This window comes from Chlorocebus sabaeus, chromosome 3 (assembly GCF_047675955.1).
Source record: "Chlorocebus sabaeus isolate Y175 chromosome 3, mChlSab1.0.hap1, whole genome shotgun sequence".
In the NCBI taxonomy this organism is placed as follows: domain Eukaryota; kingdom Metazoa; phylum Chordata; class Mammalia; order Primates; family Cercopithecidae; genus Chlorocebus; species Chlorocebus sabaeus.
Genome location: NC_132906.1, coordinates 82,556,456 through 82,580,981, shown reverse-complemented (window position 1 = coordinate 82,580,981; position 24,526 = coordinate 82,556,456). Strand labels below are relative to the sequence as shown.

The 24,526-nt window shown below is 42.6% G+C and overlaps 1 protein-coding gene across 5 annotated transcripts in view; it reads left to right on the top strand.

Moving 5' to 3' along the window:
- The window catches only part of TMTC4 (transmembrane O-mannosyltransferase targeting cadherins 4), a 70,126-nt gene extending 53,454 nt beyond the window's left edge, over positions 1–16,672 (top strand). For all 5 annotated transcript variants that reach the window (XM_007960791.3, XM_007960797.3, XM_073014475.1 and 2 more), the window contains 4 exons: positions 6,478–6,592; positions 8,304–8,416; positions 14,173–14,242; positions 15,454–16,672. In XM_007960791.3, coding sequence (XP_007958982.2) covers positions 6,478–6,592; positions 8,304–8,416; positions 14,173–14,242; positions 15,454–15,602 — 447 coding nt within the window. In that variant the 3' untranslated portion in view covers positions 15,603–16,672. The remainder of the gene's footprint in view (positions 1–6,477; positions 6,593–8,303; positions 8,417–14,172; positions 14,243–15,453) is intronic.
- Positions 16,673–24,526: the final 7,854 nt, after the last annotated feature.

The window sequence follows — 24,526 nt, the reverse complement described above, 5'->3', positions numbered from 1 at the left end:
AAACCGCTTTCTCTGTGAGACCTGAAGATTCCAGGAGAGCTGAAACTATTATAATGATCGGCTGTTTGTTCCCGGGGGGAAGGGGAGGCTGTGAAACCTCAACATAATGTTATGAGTGGTGACTTCAAAGTTCAATCACATACAAAGCAGGGGCGATCCTCACAAAGTTAGTGAAGTGAGAATAGGGGTGGGGTGGAGGATGGGAACACATGAGGTCTTACCTGAATTCATGCATTTGGGTGGTTATGAATATATGGGTGTAGGGATTACCGTTTCTGTTCACTATCTGTTAAACTAGTAGTCAAGTGACTAAATATGAGACTTGATATTCATATGAATTCTTCTTTTGTCCCTTTTTTTTCCTTTTCTGGAGGTTGCTCTTCTGTTACTTTATTGCTCACAAAGTGAGTGGGTCTGCCCACAGCCTCCCAGGTTATCCTCTAGGCTCTACAGCTTAGTCTTCTTCCCTCTCTTAGTAACTGCCCGTCACTGCAGTTCCTTGGGATTTGGAAAATAGAGGATTTATAATAAATGCTCCTTCTGTAAGAGAGTTGTCCAAAGGGAAGAATGTAGAGTATAAAGTACCAGCTTTCATCATGTGCTGTAGTCCTTGGGATTCATTACACTTTCACTTGGAAGATCATCTGTAGCGTTGAACAGATTGAGACCTTGTACTGCTTTTTGTTTATATTGTTTACTAATTACGCTACCGTGAAATGGTCTTCCTGTGTTCCCTTCCGCCAACTGTTCCTGCTTATTTCAGGCTTTTGCTCTCCATTGTGGTTTAATTATCCAGCCTTTTCCTGTTTGACAGCTTAAAAGCATTAAGAGCTTAGTCTTTAACAACTCAACCAACCCATTTATATATTGGCAAATAAGAACTTACTAACTTAAGAGGGTTTTTTTTTTAATTGTTGGTATTTTAAGAAATCACTCTCTAGTAACAGGAGACAGAGATTTGTTTTGATTTCTAGACCCCAATATGGAAAGCATATAAGGAAGTTCTCTTGTGGAATAGGAAATCAGGAAGAGCGCGATTACTGGGACATATTACTAATCTTAGAAAGTTACAGTAATAGTGGCTAGAGGGATTACCGAAGACAATGCATGATGGAAGGACTGGATGTGTTCAAGAAAACAGAAACCATTCTAAGTGTTTTAGATAGAGAAGACTTAATATGGGGAATTGGTTAGACTATCATTGGAAGGCTGGTTGAGCAAAAATGGGATGGTAACATGAACTCAGAGGTTAAAGGGAATCCTATAGGTTTGGGAACAGACAGGAGAAAGTAGCACTACCAGGATTTAAGAAATCACAAGAGGTTCCAATCTCTGGAGCTACCACAGCCTCAAGAGCTGCGATCATGGGAGACAGACCACTGCTTCCACCCTGGGACGGTGGAGGAGGGGATGTAGTCACTTCAGAGACACTGCCAGGGGAAGGAAGGAGAGAGTGAGAGTGGGAGGAAAGGACTGCTCCCCTCTCCCCACCACCTGGCACCTGTTGACAGAAAGGAACCAAAGGGTGAAGAAACCTGGGAAATGTAGTTGCAGACTCCCAGCCCCTGCTTCTCGGAGCAGAGTACAGAAGGGTGGGCGTAGGACTGCTGGTTAACTGATGTTACCGGTCTACTTCTCGGATGAGCAGTTTTGGTTAAATCACCACTTTTCTCTGCCTCCCTGAAAGTTTGTTCCCTTTGTGTAGATGCTATAAGATGAGTAGAGTTTGAGACAAAATGAAACCAAATTTTATCTGATTCAGTCTATTCTTCAATAAATAGCAATAATAATTGTAGTAATAACAGTAAACTAAAAAATAGTAGTGAAGAATTTTGTCATGTTGGATAAATGAAGTTATGTTGGTTGTTCAAATGTCACCATGGATTTTGTCCAAGTGACTCAAATGCATATTACAGCGGAGTGAATTGATCTGAGGGATCACTAGAACATCAAATAGAGATAATTAAGTGTTAGAATAATTAAGCATCCCAAACTATTTTAATTTTCTGAACTTTTCCTATCATTTCATCATTAAAGGGGTAAAAATATTGTAACTTGAGTTTCTGAGTCTCATGGGAAATTCTGACAACATCTTTAGCAAATGGATGATCATAAGTGTTTCCATAATTCCATTAAAGCTTTCTTTTTCTTGCATAATATGCTATCTATTTGCTGTGTAGCATAGGACAAGTCAAAATGGTTTTGTCATCTAAAAAAAAGACAGACTTGCCAGTAAGTACGGAAACAGTCTTAAACTCTGACAAATTGTGATCATTGGTACTTTTTGCAGAGTTAAAGGGATCAAGTACACTCAAATAAAATGTGCATTTGAACTGAGATAAGAGGGCAACAGGGTCACCTGGTAAAAAAAATCCATCTCTCTCTCTCTCTCTCTTTCTCTCTTTCTTTCTCTCTCTCTGTGCTTTTATTAACTATGCAAATTGAGAGCTAGCCATTTTATATTCTGTTACCAATGTTAACATTCCCTCTCAAAAGAAGCAACAAAAATCTGGAAGCATTCCCCTTGAGAAATGGAACCAGGCAAGGATGCCCACTGTCACCACTCTTATTCAACATGGTATTGGAAGTCCTAGCCAAAGCAATTGGGCAAGAAAAATAAATAAAAGGCATGTAAATAGGAAAAGAAGAAGTCAAGCTATCTATCTTCATGGACCATGTGATTCTACACCTAGAAAACCCTGCAGGCTTTACCAGAAGGCTCCTGGAACTCATAAACAACTTCAGTAAAGTTTCAGGATACAAAGTCGGTGTACAAAAGTAAGAAACATATCTATATACTGATAACATTCAAGCTGAGAGCCAAATCAAGAATGCAGTCCCATTTACAATAGCCATAAAAAGGGTAAAATACCTGGGAATTCAGCTAATCAAAGAGGTGAAGGATCTCTACAAAGAGAACTACAAAACACTGCTGAAAGAAATCAGAGGTGACACAAACAAATGGAAAAACATTTCATGACCATGGATTGGAAGAATCAATATTGTTAAAATGGCCATACTGCCCAAAGCAATCTACAGATTCAACACTGTTCCTATCAAACTGCCAATGTCATTTTTCACAGAATTAGAAAAAAGCTATTCTTAAATTCATATTGAACCAAAAAAGAACCTGAGCAGCCAAAGCAATCCTCAGCATAAAGAATAAAGCCAGAGGCATCACATTACCTGACTTCGAACTATTCTATAAGGCTACAGTAACCAAAACAGTATGGTACTGGTGCAAAAACAGACACACAGATGAGTGGAACAGAATACAGAACCCAGAAATAAAGCCACACACCTACAGCCATGTGGTCTTCAACCAATTTTTTTTTTTAAAAAAGCAATGGGGAGAGGGCTTCCTAGTCAATCATGCTGGGATAGCTGGCTAGCCATACACAAAAGAGTGAAACTGGACCCCTACCTTTCACAATACACAAAAATTAACTCAAGATAGATTAAAAATTTAGATATAAGACCTCAAACTACAAGAATCCTAGAAGAGGCTGAGCTCAGTGGCTCACAGCTGTGATCCTAGCACTTTGGGAGCCAAGGCAGGCGAATGGCTTGAGCCCAGGAGTTTGAAACCAGCCTGGGCAACATGGCAAAACTTCATCTCTACAAAAAATCCAAAAAAATTATCTTGGCATGGTGGTGTGTGCCTGTAGTCCCAGCTACCTGGGAGACTGAGGTGGTAGGATCACTTGATCCCAGGAGGTCAAGGCCATAGTGAGCCACTGGTTGCACCACATCACACCACTGCACTCCCGCCTGGATGACAGAGTAAGACCCTGTCTTTAAAAGAAAAAAAAAAAAAAAAAAAAAAAAAAATCCTGGAAGAAAACCTAGGAAACAGTATTCTAGACATCAGCCCTGGGAAAAAATTGGTGACTAAGTCCTCAAAAACAATTGCAACAAAAATGAAAATTGACCTAATTAAACCAAAGGTTTCTGCGCAGCAGTAGAAACTATCAAGAGAGTAAACAGACGACTTACAGAGTGGGAAAAAATATTCATAAACTATGCATCCAATATCCAGATCTATAAGTAACAAATCAACAAGCAAAAAACAACCCCATTAAAAAGTGGGCAAAAGGCATGACCAGACACTTCTCAAAAGAAGACATACAAGCAGCCAGCAAACATGAGAAAATGCTCATCATCACTAATCGTTAGAAAAATGCAAATCAAAACCACAATTGAGATACCATCTCACACCAGTCAGAATAGCTATTATCAAAAAGTGAAAAAACAACAGTCACTGGCAAGGCTGTGGGAGAAAAAGGAATGCTTGGACACTGTATATAAATTAGTTCAGCCATTGTGAAAAGCAGTTTAGAGATTTCTCAAAGAACTTAGAACTGCCATTCGACCCAGTAATCTCATGACTGGTTATATACCCAAAAGAAATCATTCCACCAAAAAGACACATGCAACCGGGTGCGGTGGCTCACGCTTGTAATCCCAGCACTTTGGGAGCCTGAGGCAGGTGGATCACGAAGTCAGGAGTTCAAGACTAGCCTGGCCAAGACGGTGAAAGCCCATCTCTACTGAAAATACAAAAATTAGCTGGGCATGGTGGCGGGTGCCTGTAATCCCAGCTACTTGGGAGGCTGAGACAGAGAATTGCTTGAACCAGGGAGGGGGACGTTGCAGTGAGCCACGATCGTGCCATTGCACTCCAGCCTAGGTGACAAAGCAAGACTGCGTCTCAAAAAAAACCCAAAAATATGCAAAAACATGCATTCATATATGTTCATCACAACACTATTCACAATAGCAAAGACACAGAATCAACCTAGGTGCCCATCCACTGTAGACTGGAGAAAGAAAATGTGGTACATATACACCATGGAATACGACACAACCATACAAAAAAAATCATGTCCTTTGCAGCAACATGGATGCCACTGGAGGCCACTATTCTAAGGAAATAAATGCAGGAACAGAAAACCGAATGCCGCATGTTCTCATAAGTGAGCACTAATACATAAAGATGGCAACCACAGACACTTGAGACTACTAGAGTGGGGAGGCGGGGAGGCAAACAAGGGCTGCAACACTAACTATTGGGTACTGTGCTCACTACCTGGATGACAGGATCATTCATATCCCAAACCTCAGCATCACACAATTTACCCATGCAACAAACCTGCACATGTACATTCTGAATCTAAAATACAAGCTGAAGGCCGAGCGTGGTGGCTCATGCCTGTAATCCCAGCACTGGGGGAGGCCAAGGCAGGCCAGTAATTTGAGACCAGCCTGGGCAACATCGTGAAACCCCATCTCTACTGAAAATAGAAAAATCAGCCAGGCGTGGTGACATGTGTCTGTGATCCCAGCTGCTCAGGAGGCTGAGGCATGAGAATTGTTCAAACTTGGGAGGCAGAGGTTGCAGTGAGCCAAGATCATGCCACTGCACTCCAGCCTGGACGACAGAGCAAGACTCTGTTTCTAAACACATACATACATACATACATAGGCCTGGCGCGGTAGCTCCTGCCTGTAATCCCAGCACTTTAAGAGGCTGAAGCTGGCGGATCACAAGGTCAGGAGTTCAAGACCAGTCTGGTCGACATAGTGAAACCCCATCTCTACTCAAAATAGAAAAAAAATTGCCAGGCATGGTGGTGTGCACCTGTAATCCCAGCTACTCGGAAGGCTGAGGCAGGAGAATCACGTGAATTCGGGAGGTGGAGGTTGCAGTGAGCTGAGATCGCACCATTGCACTCTAGCCTGGGCAACAGTGCGAGACTCTATCTCAAAAATAATAATAATAATAATAAAAGTTGAAATTATAAAAAATAAGAAAGCAACAGGTATTTTTCTCCTTCCTAAATGAAGCAAACAAACTTGAAAGTGCCAAGAGGTTTTACCTTACCATAGGAGACTTTTCCAAGCATTTAACAAAGTATGTCTGATATGCTCCTGTTTTTGTATTTACGTTAGACGCAGGCAGGAAGAGGCCCCGAGACTACCCTTCAGAAGGTGAATTGGACACATAGCTTTTGATCATGAGAAACATTTTGTTTACTATTCTAAGTAATACTTTATCAACAATGAACTTATGAAGTCTTTAGTGAAAAAGACTAATGATGTGGCTTGCTTCAGTATTTCAGCAGTCTGAAATATGATTTGATTCCTAAAATCACTAAATAACAGGAAATGAGACATTACAGGTTTGGACCTGGTTCTTATTCCTGCTTTACCGTTTCTAGTCTATAACTTTGGGCAAGTTCATTTCCTTGTGCCTTAGTTCCTTCATCTGTAAAATGGGGATAACAATAGTATTTACTTCATTGGTATTGTTTTGAGGATTCAGTGAGTTGATATGAAAAACTAGAAGCTACATAAATTAAAGTTAGGTTGGTTTTTTATTTTTGTTTGTTGGGCTTTTTCTTTTGTTTCATAATGTCTTGGAACGAGGAAGCAGGAAACTTGGAATACTAATTTTTTGGTGTGCTTTATTTTCAGTATGCAGATCTCAATCGCCACGTGGATGCCTTGAACGCGTGGAGAAATGCCACCGTGCTGAAACCAGAGCACAGCCTAGCCTGGAACAACATGATTATACTCCTCGACAATACAGGTACAGAGAGGTGGATGGAACAAATCTCAGGACATGGCTCCACAGTAAAGTGCCACTAAAGACTTAGGAAATAGAGATTATTGTGCTTTTTTTCCCCCTGAGTTTTAAAAAAAAATATGAAGTTAAATATTTTCTATTACAAAAATGTCTATTCTTCTGGAAAATGGAATTTCTAGGCTAGGCACAGTTACTCATACCTGTAATCCCAGCATTTTGGGAGCCCGAGGCAGGCAGATCACCTGAGGTCGGGAGTTCGAGACCAGCCTGACCAACATGGAGAAACCCCATCTCTACTAAAAATATAAAATTAGCTGGGTATGGTGGCACATGCCTGTAATCCCAGCTACTCGGGAGGCTGAGGCAGGAGAATTGCTTGAACCCGGGAGGTGGAGGTTGCAGTGAGCCAAGATAGCGCCATTGCACTCCAGCCTGGGCAACAAGAGCAAAACTCCATCTCAAGAAAAAAAAAAAAGAGAGAGGAAAGAAAATGGAATTTCTGTAGACATACCGGAATGTGAATTCTGGGAAAGTCACACTTCATCTAGAACTGGTGTTGAGTAATGGGGGAGAGGTATGACAGTATCTTGTTTCTTCTGAAGCCTGTTATCTGCCATTGGCCATCCTTTAGGGCGCTGGAAGCACCCAGAAGTGAGCAAGAATGGCCTTGGGGCTAATGACATGGATAGTGCTAGGTCCATGCCCCAAGTTAAGGGACTTCACTAAAACGATCCCCCTCAGTCTACACTCAGAGCCATGGATTCTTTCTTTTTATATGATGCTAATTGACTTGAAGATCTGGTTTCCTATCCCCGAGCAGACCAGATTCAATTGATGAGGAGTTACTCTGCCTCCTTCACTTTAAAACTCCAAATGTCTTTTAAGAAATGATGGTGTTAGGAATAGAAAGGCAAATATCACGTGCTCTCACGCATGGGGGATCTGAAAAAATGGACGTTGTGGAGCTAGAGAGCAGAACAGTAGTTATTAGGGTCTGGGAACGGGGCAGGGACAAAGATAGGTTGGTTAATGGGTACACACACAGATAGAAGGAGTCAGTTCTAGTGTTCCATTGCACAGTAGGGTGACTGTAGTTAACACTTTATGATATATTTCAAAAAAGAAGATTTGAAATGTTCCTAACGTAAAGAAATGATCAATATTTGAGGTGATAGTTGTCTTAAATACCCTGATTTGATCACTACACATTGTATGCATGTATCAAAATATCACATGCACCCCATCAATATGTAGTTATGTGTCAATAAAAATATGTTAATGATGGTGTTAATTTGATCATCTGCATGGTATAGAGCAGATACATGCTTGTTTCTAGGGAAAATACAGAATGTATACTTCAATGTGATAAATTCTCAGTTATGAAAGTGTTACTGTCATCTTCTTATTTTGCAGATTTGTTTGGGTGTAACTGGTATCTGAGGAAAAATTAAAACTAGGTTTTAGATGGTTTTACAAAAGTTAATCAAAAGCTGTTTATATGTTGTGTCAGAAATGTGCTGAATCGCAGTGGCTTTGCCACTGATAAGGTCGTGTGTGTATTTGTATGTGGGTATGTATTACATGATCTACATAGATTTTCTTCAGTAGTTTATTCATAATTGTCATGTGCTGTGCACATAAACCCTGTTAGTTAGAGGCTAAAATGCGAGTACAACATTAACATGTCTTTTATTTTTCCATGTTTTACTCCCAGGTAATTTAGCCCAAGCTGAAGCAGTTGGAAGAGAGGCACTGGAATTAATACCTAATGATCACTCTCTCATGTTCTCGTTGGCAAACGTGCTGGGGAAATCCCAGAAATACAAGGTGCGTAAACCGCAGGCTGTGAGTTCTTGCAGTTAATGCCAGCATCTGACAGAAGCCGTAAGTGTTACTTCTGCCCAGTTAAATTAGGAATCGGGCCAAAACAGTGGCAGCGGTGCACCAATGCGGCTTGGCCAGTTTGTTTCCTGGAAAAGTTGCTTCAAAGACAGCAGTGTGGGGGCCAAACCCAGTGTCCTTTCTCATCAGAATTAACCACCATTGTTCACACGTGGAGAGAGGAAGAGAAGCCCAAGGAAGGGGCAGGAGCAGGCAGGGAACTGTGGAATGGTTGGCCTCAGAGGCCGGGCAGGCTGGTGCGAGAGGACTCGGGGCAGCCACAGTGCATCCCCGGAGGTGCCCCTGTCCTGCCCCGGCACAATGGGGTTTGACTTTGTCACTTGCACATGGGCTGGAGCTCTGGGTTTTATCTGCAGGTCCCATCTTCTGCACAAAAGAATCAGCGACCCATGGAGGATGCCTGACTGGTTCTTCCTGCTTCCAGGTTTTTCTTTATCTGAGTTATACAGGCCACCAGCAAGGCCCAGAGTTTTCTGACCAACAAAAAAACCACAAGATACTACATCTTTGCTCCAGTTGGCAGCCAGAGTGGAGCAGGAATAGGCTGTGCATAACTCCCTGTGTGTTGAAGGGGACTGGTTGTAAACTTTAATTTTGTCTATCAGAATCACTGAGGAAGCTTGTTAAAGCAGAGATGCCCAGATTCTCCCTACAAGGGATTGGCTTCGTGGATTAGGTCAGGTCAGGGAATATACATTTTTACCTAGCATCCTGGGTGTTGAACACACATATCACAGAAGTAGTGCCTTAGTCGTTTCTTAAGATAAATACTTTATTTCAGAATCAGGGGCTATATCTTATTTTGATCACTCAGCCTATGTATAAGACCTAAAGGCAGCAACTAGCTAACATCGGTCCAGTGTTACTCACTTCTCTTTTTCTGTTTAATACATGTCATTATTAGTATAATTTTCTATAACAATGGTAAGATAATTTCATGCATTTCTCTAGTTTTATAATGTTGGGGAGTTGAATAGCTTTATTATACATTTTTAAAATTTCTAAGTTTTGCTCTAGAAATAGCTTTTTGAAGAGGGTTTAGTTTTATTTTTTATGAATCTACTTGTGTAGGAGGGGAAGGAGGTGAGGTTTACAGGTTTCCCTTCTAATGACCTTTCCAGCCATCTGTCAGCCTGGGACAGGTCCCAAGTCTCAGTTCTCCTCCAGTGACCCAGCTATAGCGAGTCTTCTTGAAGACTTGGCTTATATAATCGTATTGATTTTTCTGTCATCACACAATCTGTAAACTGCTGGAATTTCTATTAAGGGGACAGAACCCAGAGTTTGTTTGGCTTCCAGTTCACGTTGTTCTTCCCCCAACCCCCAAATAAACTAGAAAATACTCTGTAAAGCAGAATGAAGAAATCAGCTTCCTCTTTCTCTACACATTTTGCATTTTAATTATCAAGGCCAAGGCGCTGGGCCTAACGTAAGGAAACAGAAGGTGAAATCTGAAACACAGAACTCACGATGAGACCTTCAGGAGCTACCAAGTTGGGGGAATATGATGTGACTTCCTGAGCCCTGGCATCAGCCACCAAGCAAGCATTCCATGTATTTTTTTTATTAAGGGTTTGAATTTTAAACAACTGTTTAGGTTTTCCTCTTGTAATGCAAACATGATACCGGTTGCTAATGGTCAGCTGCATCCCTGGCACTGCTTGTTTCAGGATGGACTGAAAGGGTCTGTTTCCTTGCAGAGCACTGGGCAGGATGTTCCAGAGAAGAGGGGATATGGTGGTGACTTGCAGGGCTGGGTCAACAGACCCTTCAGCCCTGCTATCTTGATGGCAGGGCAGGTGTCTGCTGCCCGACAACTCACTTTTTACCCAAGCGCGTGTGTTTTCTTTATCATGCACTTGGTAAATCTCCTCAGAGAGCCTGGAGGCTTCTTGAGGTTGGAGCCGAGCCTTCAGTCCCGGTTCTGTACCTCCATTGCTGTCAGGCAGTTACAAAGCACCCAGTTAAGTAATTGTAAAATGATCGCATGCATCTCTCATTTGACCCTGAAATGTTCAGGCTTCCAGAACCTATTTTGAGGTGTTGATAGGCAGAGGGAGTGTTCTTGTTCTATCTGCGTGGCTCTAAGCACCTTTTTATCCTATCTAAGCAGCCCTTTTTAAAACCTAACAGCAGTCGGCCTCTCTGGGACTCAGTTTGTTCATCTATAAAATGGAGATAGTGATCTGCCCAACCTCTTGACAAGGTGATACAAAAAAATGCACAACAACATAATTTGCAACTATCAAATGGTTAATGTGTATATGCATATATATATGTATGTATAGTGAGCAGTCAATCATTCAGTGGATCTCTAGGGATCATTAAAATGTATTAAAACAGACGCCTGTAGTCCCAGCTACTCGGGAGGCTGAGGCAGCAGAATGGTGTGAACCTGGGAGGCGGAGTTTGCAGTGAGCAGAGATCGTGCCACTGCACTCCAATCTGGGTGACAGAGCAAGACTCCGTCTCAAAAAAAAAAAAAAAAAATGTATTAAAATTTATGTTACTTCTTGCCATTTAATTTCCAATTTCAAGCTAATGTGGTAAAGCAAAAATAGAAAAGTAATGTTTTGCAGTGCTAAATTATTGCTTCTCGTACTGATTTCTTTTTTTGTAGTGCTAATTCCAATGACCCGGTAGTTTAAGTGTAGGTTATGTTGATAAAGTCAGTTTCCTAAGCTCCAGACATTTATGTCACACCTTTATGATTTTTTTTTCTTGCCACATCTAGATGTTACCTTATTTACTTGACATTTTTATTTAAATAGATTTTTAACACGAATATATTTAAATGAGAAACAATGCATCATTACTATAAATATAGGGTAACTGAAAGTTAAATAATCATACTAAATCCCAGCTAGATGCTATTGCTGGCCAAGGCTCTGAGCTCTCTTAGCTTCAAGGAGAGATTGGCAGGTGTGTTAGAGGGTAGGGCCCACACACCACCACCAAGCGCAGACTTCAGCCCGATGCAATCAGAAGGAAGGAGGGAGAATAGAGAATAACTCTCTTCCTGTGTGAGTCACGGTTTCAACTTCACATCAGATCACCCATGTTACCCTTCCTATTCTAGCAGAGGCACAGTGGCCCCTGTGTCCCAGAGTATTCTTGGGTGGCTGCTGTGGCTGAAATAACCTCCACCCACCCGGGCTTCCTCACCTAGACGTAGAGACTAGCGCTTGTTCCTACCTAGAGACACAATTTGCAAGGCTGGCTTTCTCAAGTCCTACGCCTTTGTTAATTACATTTTGTCTAATATGCTTTAGAAAATAATACATTATTTTTCCCCTTTCTATTGAGAAAAAAATATCCCCAACTCTAAATGTGGGTTTATTGGTTCATTGGCAAAAATCGGCTCATTGCCTGGGTCTTTACACATCCGGAGACCTCCACAGAAGATCAATTTATAAACAGTTCACTGCTTTCCTGAATGAGGCCATTAGAAGCCCTGATTTAATAGATGAACATTTCATGGGCTTTGAATACTCACAGATGCTTCGTTCTAAAGAGGCCCAGCCAACCCCACTCCCAGGCCCAGGTACAGGCCCAGGGGCTGCCCCCATGACTTGAATAGAGCCAGACCGGCCCACCCGCACCTCCTCTCAAACCAACCCTTCCTCCTGACACCCCTTCTTTTGTCCACATGCTGTCATGTTTCTGTTGCCCTGGCTTGGAAATCTTGACTCATTTTTCCTCCCTTGTCCCCCTGGCCCAGTGCTCTCTGCCTGTTCTTCCTCATCCCTGTTCCTTCACACCAGCCTCCTCCTCACCCTGCAGAGTTTGGGCCCAGCCCTGCTGAGAGCAGTAGCCCTCTAACAAGTTGTCAGATCTGAGCCCTTCCCTGTCTTCAGCACCACTGTGTCCCCCAAACTGCTGACTCCTCAATGTCCTGAATGATGTTCGTCCTCACAGGCATCTGAGAACTTAGCTGAATAAATAAATGAATTTAGCAACACTAGAAAACTCCTAACTTTTTATCCCTAAGCCATTTCTCTCCAGTTAACACTACTTCATTTACAGGTAGGGAAGCATTTTTGAGTAGATTTGGTTCCCTGACCTTCCTGTGTCTCAAGTTTTAGGTTTTAAATGGAAATGTTTGAAAATCATCAGAAATAGCCCAGCAACTCCGAAACCCCTGCAAAGCTACACAACCCATTTGACTTACTTTCTGCAGCCTTCCTGATATGGCCAGAGTCTTAACCCTCTTGGAAGGAGTTTCAGCCCCTGAAACTTGGAATGTAGACACTGACTTTGAACTGACATCCCATATGTTATCCTGATGTCTTTCTTAAGTCCCTCTTGGATGACATTTCTAAAATATAAATATTTCTCTGCCAGCTCTGTCCAAAAGGTCATGGTTTTAGAGATGGTTCCCCCACATTTCCCAGCCGATTTATCAGGGGTACCACAGGCCGTAACAGGGCAAAGGAACTGGTGGTCTTGCACATTATAAAATGCACAGTCCCAGATGTGGGAAGCCCACCTGGAAAAATTCATGTATGACCCAGGTAGAAGGCACTAGAACTATCCCCACACCAACAGATTTGGTTGGTTAAGCTCAGTGTGTGATACCGATTTTTTTTTTAAAGGCAGTGTCTCGCTCTCTTGCCCAGGCTGGAGTGCAGTGGTGCAGTCTCAGCTCACTGCAACCTCCACCTCTTGGGTTGGAGCAATTCTCCTGCCTCAGCCTCCCGAGTAGCTGGGACTACAGGCACGCACCACCACACCCGGCTAATTTTTGTATTTTTAGTGGAGACGGGTTTTCACCATGTTGGCCAGGCTGGTCTCAAACTCCTGACTTCAAGTGATCTGCCTACCTTGGCCTCCCAAAGTGTTGGAATTACAGGCATGAGCCACCATGCCCAGCATGTGATACTGATTAAAGCATGCTGCCCTTAAGGAATGTGAAGGTGGATGGAGTGAACAGCACCCCCGGGACACATGTCAGTAAAAACAGGTTAGGCATCTTTATTTCTCAGCATTGTGGTAGAAGGGGCCATCCAGCCAGCAGTTCTCAGCAGTGATCAGGGTAGGAAGACACTTTGCCCTGCCTCTTAGTGGCCAGGCTGGAAGTGAGGATGACTTGGAAGAAATACAAGGTTGTACAAGAATCAGTTCACCCCCATCAGGGGCATTTGGTCATGGTCATGTCCGGTACTGTGACAATGTAGTTGACAGGTGGCCATTCCTTCCTCTTTTCTGCTCATTGTTTCCAGTTGGATGGGGCTGCTTCTGGGCTGCCCAGAGTGTTGTAGGTTCTTGGGGGAGAGGAAATGAGCCTCAACTCTTACCCTGGGAGCTCTGGAAATGGCATTGGCATGGGCGTGCTCCATGGCTCAGCCCTCTCCTGTTCCCTGGGCCTCCTGTCTTCATCACGCACCCTGACCTGGGTGACTTGCATAACATTGCAGAAGTCCAACCACTGCAGGGAGGCAGGTGGTGGCACTCACAAACATGTTCGTCCCCTCTCTGCGGCCACCGCTCCCTCCCGCTGCCCCTTGTCAGCCTCTCTCTGGCAGAGCGTGGCCCCCCTGGGCCTTCTGAGTGTTTCTAGAGAAATGCAGTGATACAAAAGGAGGTGGTTAAAAGTTTGAAAACCATAGGTGATAAAACTGGGAACTGCTTTTGCTTCATGTACAATAAATATCTTCCTTTTTATATTTCTCATTTTTTAGGAATCTGAAGCTTTATTCCTCAAGGCAATTAAAGCAAATCCAAATGCTGCAAGTTACCATGGTAATTTGGGTAAGAAAAATGTTCAACTTGAATTGTGTTGAAATTCTGTTACTTTAATGAAGTGGGTGCATGTCTATAAAATTAATGTTGGGAGAGTAGTTTTTTCAAAGCTAACCTGGCTTTACAGTGTGATTCTGTTATTACATTAAAGATAGCAAAGTGATAGCCACACTTCCAAATCTTAATTGCATGACCAGAACAGCCCTAAAGTTGCCCACTCTGTTTATCACCTTCTCATGATGAAACTCAGATTGTCCTTCTTTGTGTTAAACTGAGAAGGGTGAGATCGGATCAAGAGAATGAGGCTATGGTTACGAAGGGTTATCTTAGTAAATGAATCGTATGTTCTTTGGAAGCTTGCCATTGAACTTACCTCCTTTTCCTTCCTTCTTACAGAGTAGACCTTCCCCTTCCAGCCTGGTCTTCTGCTTTCTTATATCCTCTTATGCCTTGGCTAAAATGCATTTATAACCATTTATTCCCTAGAAGTCATTTCTTGCACCCTTTTATGTCTCCATGGTTAAGATGTTTAGAGCATAGCATGGTGATGTTTAGAATGCCCACAGAAATGTTTTTGGACCTAAGCCGTTCTCTACCAACTCTGAAGCTTCTCTTCACAAAAGCCAACAAGCATCCACAGGTGCTCTTCTGCCTATATAGAAAGTTAGTTTTACTAACAAAATCACTGTCATGATCAGAGGCTAATCATCCTAATGATTAGGTTTATTGTAACTATCATTTTGATATTAGAGGCCTTATTTCCAAATGGCCCCACACAAGCTTTTACCTCCCCAAATGGTGTGGGGAAATATCTATTTAAAATAAACAGCTGAACTTCTACATAGTCAAGGCTCTAGGCAGCGCCTAGCATCCGTCACCCCCACCTCCCATACCCAGCCTTGCTTCCTGGAAATTTCATGGCAGCACTGAGACATTGCATGTACTCTTCTTCTTACTTCTTTATGTAATAATGTTCCTATAGGCAGATGTATCCTGTCTAGTGCTATGAAGAGCCCTGGGAGTAACTGGCAGTAAATGGATAATCATCAGGGAGTGTGATTACAATAAATAAAGTTTTCAGTACAAACAATATTGTTTCATACAATTGACTTTTGAAAGCTGTTTGCATAGGATCGGTAATATTTCTTTGTCCAAGAGGGTAGGAATTCGGCACGTTACTCAGAAGCATTCCCAGTGAAATTTATCTCCTGCTATTTCAGCTGTGCTTTATCATCGCTGGGGACATCTAGACTTGGCCAAGAAACACTATGAAATCTCCTTGCAGCTTGACCCCACGGCATCAGGAACTAAGGAGAACTATGGTCTGCTAAGAAGAAAGCTAGAACTAATGCAAAAGAAAGACGTCTGATCCTTTTTCCTTCATGTTTTGAGTTTGAGTGTGTGTGTGCATGAGGCATATCATTAATAGTATGTGGTGACATTTAACCATTTAAAAGTCTTAGACATGTTATCTTATTGATTTTTTCTATGAAAACAAAGACATGCAAAAAGATTATAGCACCAGCAATATACTCTTGAATGCTTGATATGATTTTTCATTGAAATTGTATTTTTTCAGACAACTCAAATGTAATTCTAAAATTCCAAAATTGTCTTTTTTTAATTAAACAGAAAAAGAGAAAAAATTATCTTGAGCAACTTTTAATAGAATTGAACTTTCATTTGGGATCTGAGCCTTGTCGTGTATGGACTAGCACTATTAAACTTCAATTATGACCAAGAAAGGATAGACTGACCCCTACAATTTGTATAAATATTGAACGTGTCTATATATTAGCATTTTTATTTAATGACAAAGCAAATTAAGATTCTTGTTTTTTTATCTTTTTTTAAAACAATATACTGTGAACTTTGTAAGGAAATATTTATTTGTATTTTTATGTTTTGAATAGGGCAAATCGAATGAGGAATGGAAATTGTAACATGTAGTATATCTATATCTATATGCTTTTCCCCATAGGAAGAAAATGACTTCTGCAGTAGTTTTTGGATGCTCTGACTTGTGCAATTTCAATACATAGGAGGTTATGTAATGTAATATTTTACATAAACAATTACTATCAGTTGAAAGTTCAGGCCATGCTTTAGGCAAAAGCAGGCAGCCTCACATCTTTATTTTTGTTACATCCAAGGTGAAGAGGGCAACACATCTGTGTAAGTTGCTTTTTAGTGTTTTTAACTGAAAAGCCGTTTTCCATTTTGCTTAATGAAACTACAGACATTATCCAGAAAATGCAAAATTTTCTCTCAAATGGAGCCACATTCTGGGAATTTGTAGTATTTTTAAGAATTGAGTTGTTCCTGCTGTTATTTGATCCAAACAATGTTTTGTTTTGTTCTTCTCTGTATGCTGTTGACCTAATGATTTATGCAATCTCTGTAATTTCTTATGCAGTAAAATTATTACACAAACTAGCATGAAAATGTCAAATTGCTTTCTTAATCGATGATTTTCAAGTAGTGAACTTTATATCCTCCTTTACCCTAAAATGAAATCAAAGTGACCATATCATCTTTTATGTGGCTTCTATTTGACGTGGGGACCATTTCATAGAATTGCACTACAGCGTTTTCCAAGTTCAGAGAACAGAGTGAATAGATCCACACTGAGAGGAATTTGATTCTCTGGACTCACATTTTGGGGGCAGATCTGTGTAGTGTTTAAGTCAGTAATTGTAACTTCTGCTGGTTGAAATATATCAAGAAATAAAGTGCTGTGTGTAAAGTATTTCCTTTTTTCTTTTTTTTTTTTTTTTTTTTTGAGATGGAGTCTTACTCTGTCTCCCAGGCTGGAGTGCAGTGGCACCATCTCAGCTCACTGCAGCCTCCGCCTCCCAGGTTCAAGCGATTCTCCTGCCTCAGCTTCCCGAGTAGCTGGGATTACAGGCGTGCACCAACACGCCTGGCTAATTTTTGTATTTTTAGTAGAGATGGGGTTTCACCATGTTGGCCAGGCTGGTCTCGAACTCATGACCTCAAGTGATCCATCCACCTCGTCTTCCCAAAGTGCTGGGATTACAGGCGTGAGCCACCACACCTGGCCTTCAAATATTTCTTAAATGGTCCCAAAACAACAGTAATAATTTATAACTCTCTTCAGTGGCTAAGACCATCTTCCTCTTATTTATGTTCCTATAGTGCTTCACTTGTCCTACGATAGATGCACTATATGCTTTGTTGATTTTTTTTTAAAGCAAACTTCTTTTTTTGAAACAGTACTTGTCTATTGAGAGTAATCAAAAAATGATGTTTCTTACAAAAGCCCCTTCAGGATCCTCTTTTTTTTCCTACCGATTCTAAAACTAGTGCCAAATCAAGTTATGCAAATCTGGACCCCTGCCTACCGACAAATTCCCTTAGCTTTCACTGCTTCAGCTTCCAGCATTTCCATCGTAGCTGTTTTCTTTCCAGAGAACACAGTGATTAATTTGATTGATATTTCAGGAAGTCTTTGATCTGCGCAGATTTTGGAAGCATACCACACTGGCTCCCTTTTCTTCTTTTTCCATCTTAAGGCAGCCACCCTCTTTGTTTCTTGGATTTCCTTTCCAATGAGACTGAAGTGGAAGGCCGCCTCGCAGTTCTTCTCTTATTTGGAGTCTTTTACTCTTTTAATGTTTTTATCGCTAATGACAGTTGGGAGGCAGGTGTCAAAACAAACATGGGGAAGTCAGAAGTTTGAGAAATCTCATCATCCTTCTCTTCCTCGATAGCAAACATCAGCAAACCTGGAAAGAGGCTTGGAGCTGGGTGTTGGTTTGTTGGGTGGTTTAACTTACGTAGCACATGTGAAAATGCAGCACTTCTTCCCTGTTCTTGTTTGGATTTTTAAAAATTTAAGCGCAGGCTTACATTTGTTTCTCTCCCAAGTTCATCCTGTCAGGCGTAGCCTACAGGCCTTGACAGGGCCCCTTGAGGTTCTCATCCTGTCACACTGCTTACAGATGTTCTTTCTCTTTTTTTTTTTTTTTTTTTTTTTTTTTTTTTTTTTTTTTTTTTTTTTTTTGAGACAGGGTCTCACTCTGTCACCCAGGCTGGAGTGCAGTGGTGCGATCTTGGCTCACTGCAACCTCTGCCTCCCGGGTTCAAGTGATTCTCCCACCTCAGCCTCCTGAGTAGCTGGGACTACAGGCATGCACCACCATGCCTGGATAATTTTTATATTTTTTGTAGAGACAGGGTTTTGCCACGTTGCCCAGGCTGGTCTTGAATTCCTGGGCTCAAGTGACCCGCCTGCCCTGGTCTCACAAAGTGCTGGGATTACAGGCATGAGCCACTGTGCCCAGCCATTCTTCACATTTTATTTCAAATTACTGACAAAATATCGGAACAGAAGACTGAGCCCTCCACCAAAGCACTGGACATCTATGTCCATATTCACACCCAACCTGCCTGGACTTTGGGGTGAGAAAACCCAGACTTGGACCTTGGTGTCTCCCCCTGCAGTATCACAGGTAAGGCATTGAGCATTGCTCAGGCCCCAGTTTCCGATCTGTACAGTGGGGATAAGAAGATCTCTCATAGCCATAACTTAGAGAGCCCAGTAGACCCTCCGTAAGTGATAGGCTGGACTTTGGAAAGAGAGGCTCTGTTGGGAGTACACAGATCTGGCCTTAGATACCTTTATTCCCCATTCACTCAACACATACTAAGTGCTATGTACCAGATACTTTCTTCGGCTGTCTGAATACTAAAGTGGGTGGAAGAGGACACCAGTGGACAGTCCAGTGAGAAAACAATGATCAAAGAGTCGCATGAATAGTAGCTGAGGAGGGAGGCCTGCTCTAACCTGGAGAGTCAGGAAAGGGCGCCCTGGGAAGGTGGCTTCTGGATGGAGATTGACAGGCAGAGAAGAGGAAGGTCGCTCCAGGCTGGCTGTTCTCAACCAGGGAATTTCTTGCCCTTTGGGGCAGGGAGGCATTCGGCAAGGCCTGGGGATATTTTTGATTGTTAAAACTCATTGGAAAGTGATGGGGGAGAGAGAGGCTGCTGCTGTACATGGAATATGCACAGGACAACCCCCCACAAAAATCACCTGGCCTAAAACATCAGTAGTCCCAGGGTTGAGAAAACCTGGACCACACCGAAGCAACAGCATCTGCACAGGCTGTGCTGTGGGAAAGCTGAAGTCCGAGGAGGCCGGGGAGGGTGCTTGAGAAGGCTGGCCTTGGTGATGAGTCAGCTCATACAGGGTTCACAGACCACGTGGTGTTTACCTTAAACTGGGGGACAATCCAAAGCAGGTCAGTGACATGATCCAAGTTAGTGAGGTTTTGACAAGGTCACTTGGCTGCTGGTGGGAAAAGAATTGGAGAGAGGCTAAGAGGATATGAGCAGAGAAGTCAAGAGATCATCCCAGGTGTCAGCGTCGAAATGAAGGTGGCTCTGTGCAGCCAAGTGGCAGGGGGGCTGGAGAAATGTGGACAGTTAAGAGTAATGATAAGGAGTCAGTCAACTAGTCACGGGCCGGAGGTGGGTGGTGGGGGAATGAGAGGTGCTAAATAAAATTCGGCACAGAAGCCACTGAGGGAGAAGCTGGACTTAAACTGGAGAGAGAAGGTTCTTGAGAAGAAACGAGATAGGGCCCCAAATCAGGTGGAGTTTGGCCCTACAAAAGAGGAAATAAGGCTTCTGTATATTAAGAGGTCCAGATGGGAACAGATGTAGGCACCTCTGCACATTCATACAGTTGGCTAAGCCCCAGTTGCAGCATTCAGCGGTCATATTACAAGAAGTTCTACCTCTCCAACTCTCAACTTCTTCATATTAAAAAAAAAAAAAGGCCGGTGCAGTAGCTCATGCCTGTAATCCCAGCACTTTGTGAGGCCAAAGTGGGTAGATCACCTGAGGTCAGGAGTTCCAGACCAGCCTGACCAATATGGCAAAAATACAAAAATTAGCCGGGCCTGGTGGCATGTGCCTGTAGTTCCAGTTACTCAAGAGGCTGAGACAGGAGAATTGCTTGAACCCAGGAGGCGGAGGTTGCAGTGAGCAGAGATCGCGCCATTGCACTCCAGCCTGGGTGACAGAGGAAGACTCTGTCTCAAAAAAAAATTTTTTTAAAAAGCAGGTAATGTTTAATTTGCAAGGTTGTTGTGAAGGTTCAAGTTAATATAATAAAATGTCTACAGCCGTCCTGTCCAGTAAGGTAACCACTCACCACATATGGCTAGTGACCACAACAAACATGGCCAGTCCACATCAAGATGTGCTATAAATGTAAAAGATATGCTGGATTTTGAAGACCTGGCATGAAAGATTAACGTGAGATCTCAGTAATGTTTATACTGATTATATGTTGATATATTTAGATATATTGGGTTAAATAAAACATAAAATTATTTTCCCCTCTTTTTCACTTTTTAATGTGGCTACTAAATTTAAAATTATATCTATGGCTTGCTTTGGAGCTCACTTGATATTTCCAATGGGTAGCACTGATCTAGAGTATAGTAGGAGCTGGGTATACGGTACCTACCTTGCAATCTAATTTGTGTTTTTAAAAAGAATATTTATTGCATCTAATTATTGCAATCTAATTAATGTTTTCATTCTTAGACTCCTACAAGGTCTATATTTCTCATCTTGTCCCTAAAGCTTTCCTAAGTGGACCAGTCTGATGCCCTTTGGAAAACTGGATTCCGCAGGCCTATTGTGATTACGTGATTAGCAAACAGCTATAGCTGATGAGGGAGCCTCTTCCTTGCAGACTAATTATAGCTAATACATATTGAAAGAATGGGAATTAGGAAATCATCCTTTTTTTTTCTCATCCCCAGTGAACCAATTGATTCAAGCAGAGATCAGCAATAAATAAAATCATTAGATGAAAGGTTGATGGGAAACCGCGCTGGAAGGACCAGGCTGTCACCAGCTGAACCCACTGACCAATTTCTTCTTTTGTCTTTTGAGACGGACCTTGCTCTGTCCCCCAGGCTGGAGTGCAATAACGCAATCTCTGCTCACTGCAACCTCTGCCTCGTGGGTTCAAGCGATTCTCCTGCCTCAGCCTCCTAAATAACTGGAATTACAGGCACACACCACCATGCCCGGCTAATTTTTGTATTTTTAGTAGAGACAGGGTTTCACCATGTTGGCCAGGTTGATCTCGAACTCCTGACCTCAAGTGATCTGACCACCTCGGCCTCCCAAAGTGCTGGGATTACAGGCACGAGCCACTGTGCCTGGCCCCACTGACCAATTTCACAATCATTAAGAGTGGGACACCCAGATACGTGTTTCCCACTGTGATGCTGCATAAAGTACATTGTGTCTCCCAGGAAGTGTCCTTGCCAAAAGAAAAAAAAAACAGGCAGTTCCACCTGAATCTAACCAAAATTTGCCTTTTTTGATTCCTAATGTTAAGAAAAACAAAACAAAAAAAAACTGCAAAATGACATTTCTGAGACCATAAATAAATATTAAATTTGTCATGATAATGCTATTATTACATAGAATATGTGTATTTTTTAAGATAGAAATACATACTAAATCTGTAAAGGTAAAATGATAGATCTGGGATTTGCAATAACTAAAAGAAAAAGGAAGGGAAAGGAGGGAAGAGAGGGAGGGAGGGAAGAAAAAAGGAAGAACGGACGGATCTCTGCTTATTTTTCCTGACACCATTCTTGCAAATGGTCCCTTTCATATTGTCCTGGGGCAAGTCATATTTTTGTCTTTTGGGTAAATCTTTTAAATATATTTGTTTAATGGCAAACTTCCTGATTTTATTACTTTAGGTGCCTGCCCGTCTTTTCCCTCCCTGGAATCACAATCGAAATTGCATTTCTGAGAGCTGAGCACCTACCTATCCTCTTGAGATATTTACTTAGCTTCTGGAAACATGCCTTCCTGAAGCATTTGATTCAAATCTAATTGCACCTGCACAGCCATTGCTGCTTTGGCTTTCAGAAATTGGCTGTACAGCCACTTTCTCCCACAGTTGCTGTTATTTTCACTTTACCAACACACTTCCAGTTGTGGATTAGAAATAGTTTGTGCAGTGGCTCACACCTGTAATCCCAGCACTTTGGGAGGCTGAGGCAGGTGGATCACCTGAGGTCAGGAGTTTGAGATCAGCCTGGCCAACATAGTGAAACCCTGTCTCTACTAAAAATACAAAAAATTAGCCAGGCGCAGTGGCAAGCGCCTATAGTCCCAGCTACTCAGGAGGATGAGGCAGGAGAATGGCATGAACCCAGGAGAACTTGCAGTGAGTCAAGATTGCACCACTGCACTCCAGCCTGGGGGACAGAGCGAGACTGTCTCAAAAAAAAAAAAAAAAAAAAAAGTAGCCAGTCATGGTGGCTCAAGCCTGTAATCCCAGCTACTCGGGAGGCTGAAGCAGAAGAATCACTTGAACCCGGGAGGCAGAGGTTGCAGTGAGCTGAGACTGTGCCAGTCCATTCTAGCCTGGACCACAGAGTGAGACTCCGTCTAAAAAAAAAAAAAAGAGTTTATTCCAGTTGTTATTACTCCAAAACTTAGTGGCCTAAAATGACAGTTTAATTTCCTTACTGTGATGGTTTTGTTTTGTTTTGTTTTTTCAGATAGAGTCTCACTTTTTGGCTCAGGCTGGAATGCAGTGGCACAATCTTGGCTCACTGCAACTTCTACCTCCCAGGTTCAAGTGATTCTCCTGCCTCAGCCTCCCAAGTAGCTGGAATAACAGAAGCATATCACCATGCCTGGCTAATTTTTGTATTTTTAGTACAGGTGGGGTTTTGCCATGTTGGCCAGGCTGGTCTTGAACTCCTGACCTCAGGTGATCCACCCACCTCAGCCTCCCAAAGTGTTGGGAGTACAGGTATGAGCCACCTCACCTGGCCTGTGATGGTTCATTTTATATGTCAACTTGAGTAGGTAGGTCATGGGGTGCCCAGATATTTGGTCAACCATTGTTATCCTGATTAATACACTCATGTGTCTGCAAGTTGGGCTGGATTCATCCCCAATAGCTCCTCTCTTACTCCATGCCATGTGAGCTGGGGTGGCACAAAAACTGGGGTCTGGAATCATCTGTGGTCTTGGTCACTCATGTCTGGCAGTTTGTGCTACTGGCTGTGAGCTCATCTGGGGCTGAGACCCGGAATGCCAACACGTGGCCTCTCCATGTGGCTGCTTAGGCTTCCTCACAGCATGGTGGCTGAGTTCCAAGAGAGTCAAACAGAAGCTATGTCACTTTTTCTGACCTAGCTTTGGCAGTCACAAAGTATCTCCCGCCGTCATCACAGGTCCATTCAGATTCCAGGGGAGGGAACACAGACCTCACTTCTCCATGGGAGGCATGTTCACATCACATTGTAAAAAGAGCACATGGAATGGGAAATTTTGTGATGGCATCTCAGAAACCCAATTTCCCCCATAGACCTACATAGCATCTACCTTCCTCTTCTAGACTATTCTTGGGGAATTAAAACATCAGCATGGCAAGCCAGAGTCTTAACAGAGGTGCTGCCAAAAGACGACACCCAGCAGGTGTTGACATCACTGGAGCATCCCTCTAGGCACTTTATGTTGCATTGGTGCCAATTTGGGGATTTGTATTCTTTTTTTTTTTTTTTTTTTTTTTTTTTGAGACAGAGTCTCGCTCTGTTGCCCATTCTGGAGTGCTGTGGTGTAATCTCGGCTCACTGCAAGCTCTGCCTCCCGGATTCACGCCATTCTCCTGCCTCAGCCTCCCAAGTAGCTGGGACCACAGGCGCCCGCCACCGCGACTGGCTACTTTTTTTGTATTTTTAGTAGAGACGGGGTTTCACCGTGTTAACCAGGATGGTCTCGATCTCCTGACCTCATGATCCACCCGCCTTGGCCTCCCAAAGTGCTAGGATTCCAGGCGTGAGCCACTGCGCCCGGCCGGGGATTTGTATTTTGAGATACATCACTCATTTCCCCCACTCAACCATGCAGGCAGTACTGACCTCCTGCAATAACATCACAGATCTCCATTTCTCTCTTCATCCTCTTCCTGTTGGCTTCCACCTTTAGTGTCACACATTTCCACACAAGTGCCTATCTTTTGGATTAGTGAGCCTCCCTCCCTAAGCAGTCTCTTTAAAACAGGATATAGCTTTTCAAAGCCAAAGTCCATCCTGACTCATATCCCCCCACATTCTGGGTTGATGACACCAGAGGCAGAGATTAGAGTGATGCTTCTACAAGCCAAGGAATACCAGAGGCCACTCAAAACTGGAAGAGACAAGGAAGAATTCTCCTTTAGAGGCTTCTAGGGTAGCGTGGCCCCTGCCAATACCTTGATCTCATATGTCCAGC